The 9811-nt window shown below is 38.1% G+C and overlaps 1 protein-coding gene across 1 annotated transcript; it reads right to left on the bottom strand.

Annotated features, from left to right (window-relative positions):
- Positions 1-1134: 1134 nt before the first annotated feature.
- LOC147819138 (tumor necrosis factor receptor superfamily member 14-like) lies at positions 1135-4509 on the bottom strand. Its single transcript, XM_087173917.1, has 4 exons — positions 4221-4509; positions 3395-3488; positions 2920-3045; positions 1135-1325 (listed from the first exon to the last, which is right to left on the bottom strand). The coding sequence occupies exons 1-4, from the start codon at positions 4380-4382 to the stop codon at positions 1150-1152; spliced, it is 558 nt and encodes a 185-aa protein (XP_087030043.1). The 5' UTR covers positions 4383-4509; the 3' UTR covers positions 1135-1149.
- Positions 4510-9811: the final 5302 nt, after the last annotated feature.

Genomic DNA, 9811 nt, shown 5'->3' with positions numbered 1-9811 from the left:
CTCATAAGAGCAGAACAAGATGGATTTTAATTCACTATAAAGGAGAAATCACATCAGCTTCATAAACAAAGCAGCTACTGTTTGACACGACACTGAAACTATCCAAATGTTATTAACTTCATTGCTTCATGCAGATATTTAAGCATCAGATATTTATGCTTATATGATCAGTAAACAACTCGACCATCAAGAAGTTCAATAAACTACATTTTAACACTTGGAAACTTTTGTCCTTCAGACAGTTTAACATCCATGTTGTCTGGGTAACGGGGTAATGACATAAAACAAGAAAGTCATTTATGAAGAAAAAAACAATGTTTGTGTTTTGAACCACAGTTGTCCACAACACTGATGTCAGTGTGTTTGGTCCCTAATCTTCACAGTATAGAACAAACTCTCTACATGACTATTATGATATTAACATGTGAACAGCAACTTTCCGAACTGGATAAAGAAGATGAAATGTGTTTGCTCTCTGCAAGTCTGTGGCTGTACTCAGCCAAAGATGTTGGACTGACTGTTTCTCTAGTTCCTTCAACGTCAAGAGTCACATTCCCCCAGTTTATCTTTCCTTAATATCATATCAATAATTCAAGCTTATTACCATGATAGTTTTGAATCAGGACCTTCAGTGTTTGAATCACGTAGCTCATTAAAAATAAGGTGTATCAGATAAAGAGGGCTTAAGTTGTTATTTCACATATTGAATCAACATTTAGGTAAATATAAATATAAAAACAGACTCAGGATCAGCAGTTGATGAAAGACACAAGATGTGGCTGGAAGACCAATGGACAGTTTCACTATTATCCCTTCACTTAGGGACGCAGTGACTATTTCTGTCCCTCTCACTTTGACTGGGAACTTTGAGACAGTTTTTAGTTGGTAACACAATTTTCACACCATTTCTCAGGAGCAATTTGAATAGAGCCAATGTTAAAGCCAAGCTGGGGCATCTCTGACTTCTCTGACGTTTACAGCTTTTTTGTATTTTTGTTCTTTTACATGAACTGCAGCTTGTAACTAACCAGCTTTTTTACTCAGTCCAGTCGGTCGATCATCCAAAAGTTACAGACTGACTGAGTGACTCAACTGACCTGCTCCAAGATGAGACTTTTATAAAATTATACCTACAGTATGATCTTAAAGTCAGAACAAGCAAAACCAACCTGTTTGACTGATGTATTGTCCTGGTTGACAACTTGTGTGTTTCTTTGCTGCCAGACAGCTGTTCATTGTAAAGTCAGTACAGTAGAATCCTTCCAGTGGTTCACAAACTCGGTCTGATGTTGTTGTACATGATCTCTTTATCCTCACACCAGAACCTGTCAACACACACAGAGGTTACATATGGAGATACAAAACTTCTATTGTGTTTAATCTACTAGAGAACAACTAGCATTTTATTTCTGACTAGATCTCATTAAACTAAAGATGATCTTTGGTTTCCAGTCAGTGGATTCAAAGCGTCCTTGCAGCCTAGAAATGCTGTCATTGGTCACTGCTTGTGTTTTTAACAACCCTCTCTGTCCTCTTTACGGAGTTTAAGCTGGTGCAAGCAGAATGGGGTGGTGGTCAGAGCCAAGAGGGGCAGAGTGACTGATCTGTATGCATCTGGGATTGAACCATACATGTCTATGTGACATACTGGTAAAATCCTTTCGACCATTTGTCAGCTGAGTAGTGATAAAATCACCTAGCATGAATTTGGGAGAGTCAGGTGTTACGAGTTCAAGCCTGTCTAATGTTTCTTGATGTGTTCTCTGACTGTGCTGCCTCAGCTCTGCGTGGATGTGAACCAGAATGAAAAGCTGTGGGAAATCTCTGGAGAGATAGAAGTGAAGGGAGACAGCCAGGAGTTCGATGTCAGTGGTGCACAGTTCCTTGCTCATGATGAGGACCAGCATGTGTTTCATGTGTTACAGTGAATGCAAGAATGGAGGCAGTCCTGTATTCATATATGCACATTAGCCAGGATGACTGAGCTAATGTTATTGCTGCTTAAATAATAAAAATACTGAAGAAAATACAGTTGATAGCTATGAGCTAATAACTTGACTGTTAGAAAACTGAAATCAAATAGCGACTGGGGCATCATTTACCTCAGCAGCAGAAGGTAACAGACCTTTAATAGTGTCAGGGGTTTATTTCTAATTGGATCAGAATATTGGGTCAAATACTTTAAATGAGTTTGTGTTGATCAATCTCAGGTTTTATTTAAGGAAATATGGTTTGTAAAAAGATTTTTGTACTTTTGTTTGTAAAAAAGAAAGTGTCAAGATGATCTTTAGCTGCCTCCCATTTCTCTTCACCATCTTCGAGATGTTTCTACACTCCCATCCATTGTGTTACTGCCTGGATATTGTTTTCATATCCATAACTACAATACAGTGAGAGCTGCTGTAATTAATAACCTCAGTGTACAGGACACACACACACACACACACACACACACACACACACACCATATTCACCCACGTTTTTTATGAAGAGTCTATACCTGTTTGTACAAGTGAGCTGTTTGCAGTATTTACTCTGACAGACACTTTTCATTATTCATTACTACTTTGCTGCTTCTCTGTACTGTACTCACTCCTTGCTACATAATGTACCTCTAAGCTGCTGCACTATTGACTACTGCCGTGACTTATTATCTTATTGTCGTTTTATTTTTACTTTATTAAATTTAATTATTTTTATAGCATTACGTACAGAAGTTGCAAAATCTCGTACTTATCCAATAAAAATGAAAAAAAAATGAAAATGAATCAAAATTTCTGCATCTTCAGAGTGACGCTGTCTTTAAACAGTTGTCTCTTCACATTGTGGTATTTGCAGTAATATTCTTACTTACTGGTTTTAAATCAGGTTTAGTCACAAGTTTATACTAATAACGAGAAGATAGCAACAGAAATTTACCTTCATCACAGTTTGTGCAGAGATAACATTGTGTCCGTCCAGTGGGTTGATTCACAAATGTTCCTTCCATGCAGGGCAGACAGGAAGTAGTCCTGAACTCTGTGCAATCTGTTTTAACTCTACTTCCTGTTGAAAAGAAAAACAACAATTTAATTTCATGCAGTATTTTTTTATTGAATGAAAATGTGTTAATCTTGGGGGTACAATTAGTTAAAGTGACACTGATGTCTTCTAAAGTTTAATTCTTATTTCTAACATCAGATGAAGCCAAATTTAAAAACTAAATCCAGCACAGTTCTTCACTGATACGTTTCACTTTCACATGAGCAACACCAACCCCAGGAGACAGACTGACTCCACTGTTCTACACACAAGTGGTTGATTCTGGTGAGTGTGTTTGACACCTGGCAGCACAACAAAGTCTCTAAATGTAACTAACAGTGAAATGTCCCTTAATCATTCAGTTGGATCTTACCAGGTGGACACTTAGGACAGCATTCATTTCCTGTCTGATACTCTGCTGGATGACATGTCAGGGTATTTCCTCTGAAGACTCTGATCATAAGTATCTGTGAAGAATGAAACAAAGTTTTAACAGATATATTGATAATCATGTATCATCAGTCATTTTAAATATATTGAAATCAGTTTTAAACCTGTTGCACGTGTGTTCAAACAGTTAATAAATGCTTCATAATACACTGTAAAATTGTTACAAGCCAATTCATAAATATCTGATGTTTGTTCTTTATCATAAACTATTTTAAACCCAATATATTGAGGCTTTGTCCATGTGCATTTATCACTTAAATGTTTGTTACTAACTATAAAATTAAAACCAATTAAAACCCCAATTAAAATGTATGTCCATCTTTCCCTCTATTTACATTTATAAGAGTAAAGCACTTTGGACCTTCACAAAAATGCAGGATGGACTCATGTTCAAAAGGCCTGTTCTAGGGAAGACTGTCATGTGACCCACACGACTCTGTGACCTGATAACCTGAAACCTACTGATGTTATGGGACTAAAAAGGAGGATATTTAGTTCCACTGGATCTATTTGAATCTTTCTATTTCATTATTGTCCATCATTGACCACACCCTAAATTAAAGTCCATCAGTTAAACTGGCATTTCTTATCATTTAACCTCTATATTTGATTAATAATATAAATACCTATAAATCAATACATTTACATTTAATTTACAGCCCCCCACTCCCCCATCCCCCAATGTGATGTATACTTCACTGCCCAACAGATACGAGCTTCCTGTAAAGTTCTGCAATAAACAACTTTACCAGCAAAGATGCAGCTGTGTAATGATTTCTTCTAGAAGTCATCTCAAACAGCAGGTTGGCAGGTTTCAGGGTATGAAGACACCATCTCACTGTGATCTGGGATGAGGTGAGTTTTAACGTCCAAAAGAAGAGAAGAACATCTGGAAACAAAAAGTAAATCATGTAAAAACTGCACTGACCAGCAGGTAACCTGGTTACTGTGGATTAGAGTAACCTGGTTAACAGCTGTACATTTCTGCTGGTTACTGGAGCTGTTTCTGTTCAGTTTTAAACAGTCAGATGCAGAAGTGGTTTGAAGACGTTTGAGCCTTTGTTTTACTTTCCTTTGTTGAAATAAGAGGATCTGGTGCTGGACTCCGCCCAGGTTTTAAAGTTCATTGCTTTGCTCAAAGTCTGTTTCCAGATCAGCTCAGACTAGTTATTGTATGTGAGAACAAGTTTTACAAGATTGTATGAACCTGATAAGTGGAACATGAAGCATCGTTTTATAAAAGTTAAACTACAAGTTAAACTGAAAGTTTACAGAACTGAAAATCGACCTGTTTTACAATTTCACAGTTGTTCTCTTACTTTGAAAACATTATTAACAAAACCATTATACACCAAGCAGACACCACAGCTACAATGAAGGCACTTTATAATCCTACAACAGGGCGAGGCCTCTGTTCTCTGACCGAGATTTCCTGTTTATTTCAGCTGAACCATTCTTTGTTAATATTTATATATTATAAAAAGCTTCTGAGCAGTTAGACTGCTCCAGTCTCAGTTTTCTAAATACTGTTGTATAATATATTATAGAACAGTATTTAGAAAACTAGTTCTATAATATATCATAGAGAAGAGCTCCGCTGCAGCGACTGAGGAAGACCTGAACAACAGACGTCACATACAGACCAAATGTGAGTGATGAAGAAACAATATTCAGCTGCGCAGTTTCATGAACCGACACATTAAGAAGCAGCAGGAGTTTTCACTGATACTACAACAATATACTGATCTCAGTTCTTTATCCTGGAGTTTAACAAATAACTGATAGAAATTACACAGAAATTACGTGAACTTACCACCGCCAGTTTCACTCACTTTTTTTGACTGTCATGTCACTGACAATGTTTAATCTCTGTAATAAAAAATCTAAAAAATCACAATATACTCAGATCAAGATTGAGTGCAATGTTCCAAAGTCTAAAGTGCCGTGTCACAAAGAGGAAGTCTTTGGAAGTTACTATGTCCTAATACTTCTACAGTGTACCAGCTATTTAATATTGAAATAACTTGGAAAATTACAGATTGAAAAAAGAAATTACTGGGATCATGTTCATACAATGAATAAATAAACAAATAATTAAACGGAGGTGATAATCCACACAAGAGTCAATAAAACTGAAAATATGAAACAAATCAATGTTATACATTTTTCAGTGTTGAACCTGTGGAGTAGCTACTGCTTTTAGGGACTAAATGCTTTTTGACAATAATAAAGACATAGTACGACTTGAGAGTCATAGGCAGGTGAAACAATAACACAGGCTGTGAATCTGACACCATCCCAGGTATAAGTTTATGACTGACATTAGTGCCGCCCCATATGAAGGGAAGATGATGGTGTTTGGGCACTAGAAACTTTTTGTTGGATCTTCCAACAAGCAGGTTGGCAGTCCGCAGTGTGTCCTCAAAATGTCATATTTACCTGCAGTCAGTCAGTCGGTGCTTCAGGAGGTTGTTTCAGAGTCATTATGTTCTGTGGAATAATGCGTTTTACTTTTGAATACTTCAGTATTTTTTAAAAGCAAGTATAACTCAAGTTAAAATCTTACAAATCATCACATTTTAAGTTGGTAGGTTTGTTCTAGACGTCAGGTAAACCAGTTAATACAACTTATCTTGGACACTCATTGTACTACATGCTTCAGTGACGGAGCCCACGCTGCAGGACGAGCAGCACAGGCAGGAGCTGCAGCAGCAAACACATGACAGCATAACCAATGATCCGAGAGGAAAACGTTTATAATCATGCTGCCTGGACATTCCCACAACCAGATATGCAGCAATTCATTCTATAAGCCTATGACTCTCATGCTAACCTTGTGCACGCTGAAGAGGCAAAGATTGTTTATAACACAAACTATGCTCCAGATCATGTGATAGCGTCGACTTTACAGAAGTTACCCTCCAGAGACCTTGAAAGTGACAGTGACAATGAAGTGTTATTAGCTGTTTATAGAGAAACTACAGTTCCCATATTTTCTATAATGAAGGAAAATGTCATCCACTATGTGACTCACTGATGTATGGACAGTGGTGGACGGCAGTTGGGATGGTACAAAAGATAACTTGGCAGAGTGTAAATACAAGGGAGCTCATGAGTGAATGGGGAGACGGTGAGCAGAAAGGCAGGACAGGCTGGTTACTGCAGGGCAGGTGGTAGGAGCTGGGCCTGAAATGACAAGACAGAGAGTGAAAATGGAAGAGAATGAAGTGTGACAGGCTCCATTTCTATTTGCAGTTTGGGTCTTTTGGAGGCTCATATTCCAAAAACCGCTCAGGACCAGACTGCAGTGATTTTGTCATTGATGGCTATGGTCCACATCACAGTTCACAGTTCACCTTTGGCCTTTAAACTAAAAAGAAAATTCACTGAGCATCACAGACATTTCTCTCTAAATTTCTCTCCCTCAGTCTCGAATTCAGGCAAAACATGACTTAAAAAGAAAAAAGTGATGAACCTGGCTGGGATGCATTTGTTATTCAATGCTTTTAACTTCAAAAGTCACAGTTGGACATTGAACAACAAGTCCCAGCCAGGTTCATCTCTTATTAGTGTCACCTGGCAACACTTTTGTTATGTTGTGTGTTGCAGCGTATGTGTTATCAAATTGATGATGTTTTCTAAATTTGCATCTCGTTTGTGTCTTTACGAGTGTTTTCTTAAGTTTCAGTCCGTAACATCAAGTCATTCTGACAAAACCAAACTTTGCAGTTCAGTCCCATCCAAAATGATGTTTACAAATAAAGTTGACAATGACAACAATGTCCCTGATTATGATGCAACAGTAACCACATGACTTACATAACATATGATATGTATGTAATATATATTGTATGTATGTATCTCTCCACACTATATTTCTCTGAACAGTTTGAAGGTTTTCTTGTAAAAAGCACTTCAACATGAAACTTTCTGTTTTCAGTTCATTTAACATGAAGGAGAAGTTGGTTAAAATATTGGAACGGATCAGCCACAGTCATGTGACACACTCTTCTCACTCCTGCTCAGACTGCCCAGTACGAGTCAGAGTCATGAGGAGCAGTTTGTAGCTGAGTTTTCTGAAGTTCTCTAATTAGCACAAAACTTTCCTGGTCCAAGAAACAAAGTGTAAACAAATGACAAATCTCTAACCTGAGCTCCTAAACCATAAACAAGATGAAACAAAAAGGACTGCTACAAGCTGCTCTGTATTTACAGGTTAGTGTTTACACTTCTAGCTAAAGCAGTTTGTCAGAATCACTAAATATGAGCACAAAACTTACAGAGGTTTGAAATACAAACTTTAATATTAAAGTGCATCAACAACAGAACAAAAGTGTCACAAGCTTTTGGTTGGAACTTCCTCAGTGCAGTCAGAACCAGTTTCCTTTTTCCCTGTTCCGTTTATATGTTTCACTTCCTGTATGTTGATGACAGGCAATTTTGTAATAACGACCATCAAACCTCAGACTACTGTTTTTTATATTTTACTGTGCATCAGGAAAACATTGAAGATCCCTCCAGACATTTTAATTCAAGACATACAGAAATACTCTGCTTGGAATAATTTGTGTCGGTCCTGGTTTTCCACCAAAAGGTTTAAACCCATCCATCCATCCATCCATCCATCCATCCATCCATCCATCCATCCATCCATCCATCCATCCATCCATCCATCCAAAAGCCTGAAACACCTAAACTGGCTCCTTTTGACGTAAAGGAGCAGCGGCTTTACTCCGGGTGTCCAGGCTCCTCAAGTCTATGGCTGAGCCCATGCAGACATCCTACAGAGGAAACCCATTTCAGCTATTTGCCATTTCATTATTTCAGTCACAGACAGGAGCTCATGACCAAAGGGGAGGGTTGGAATAAAGACTGACTGTTAAATCAAGAGCTTTGTCTTCCAGCTCAGCTTCCTCTTCGCCACGTCTGTCAGTGTCCCGCTACATCCTACCCTCACTCGTGAGCAAGACCATGAGATACTCCTTCACTCAGGGCAACAACACAACAACTCATCCCCAAGTTTAAACATCTTGAAGTTCTTAAGATTACATCTACTCCTTCTTCCTCGTAAACCTCCAGAATTCATGAAAATGCAAATGGTCCATTCTCAGTGAATGTGCACAGGAGGCTTCAACTCTCTCCAACACATGCTGCTTCTATCTGCTCAACTTAATCTCAGACTTGAAATGAGCTGTGAGAAAGTTTCCCTCTTCAGCAGCTGACTGTGAACAGAGCCTCCTGGTGTCAAACTCTGCACATGCACATCCAACACAGTGAAGATCAAACATCCCAGGGAAGTAACAAGAGGACACACCAATGATTCTGATTGGCTTTTTTTTCCTGGAAAGTTTAAAAATGGGATATGATATGATGATGACCAGGCCCCATCGGATTCTTCTCCCCACCCAAAGAAACAAAACCTTTTACTGCAGGCCATAAGCTTTTTATGAATATCAGGTATCTACTGTACAATGATGAAGTCTTGTCAGCCAGTGTGGATATTGAACTGCGTCTGTCAACTGTGCAACTGTTAGAGATCGCATCAATCAATTCAAGGAACTTACGTCCATATCAAGCCGGTTAAATTTGAAAAAAGATCTTTTCTCTCCATTTCAGCCCAACATCAGGACTGAAACAGTGAGGACAGTAGCACGACACTGAATAACAACTGCCATCATGACTGAATCCTTTGTATAGCCTCACCCTGACACAGCTCCTCCTCTTCCGTCCTAATCCCAACAGGGATTAGGACGAAATGCCGCCACTTTGACTGTCATGTGTCACTGACAATGTTTAATCTCTGTAATAAAAAGTCTAAAACAGCACAATACACTCAGATCAAAATTGAGTGTAATGACAAAAGTCCAAAGTGCAGCGTCACTAAGAGAAAGTCTTTGGAAGTTACTATGTCCTAATACTTCTACAGTGTACCAGGTATTTAATATTGAAATGACCTGGAATTGACAGAGTGAAAAAAAGAAATTACTGGGATCATGTTCATACAATGAATAAATAAACAAATATTTAAACAGAGGTGATAATCCACACAAGAGACAATAAAACTAAAAATATGAAACATTGACATTGACACAACCCACCCCAGCCCATCGTTGTGTGAACATGTAGACATTGTAATCCTGTGTTTTTACACCAGAGTTACTTTACACCATATTCACAGTACAGTGGATGTATTTTCAGTTACAGCGTCCTGGACTTTGAAGCAGTTGCAGAGCCTGTAAATTCTACTGTTCTGACAAAATGAGCTGCTTTCTGAATATTTTCTATTCTTGAGTCGTGTGAAGCCTGTATAACAAAAGTAAAAAAGATAAACAAAGTTGTA

Source organism: Seriola lalandi, unplaced genomic scaffold (assembly GCF_002814215.2).
Source record: "Seriola lalandi dorsalis isolate HSWRI2012SDOR001 ecotype SW California unplaced genomic scaffold, Sedor1 jcf7180002054292, whole genome shotgun sequence".
NCBI lineage: Eukaryota > Metazoa > Chordata > Actinopteri > Carangiformes > Carangidae > Seriola > Seriola lalandi.
Note: the sequence above shows the minus strand (reverse complement) of the source record. Positions and strands in the feature narration are given on the sequence as shown.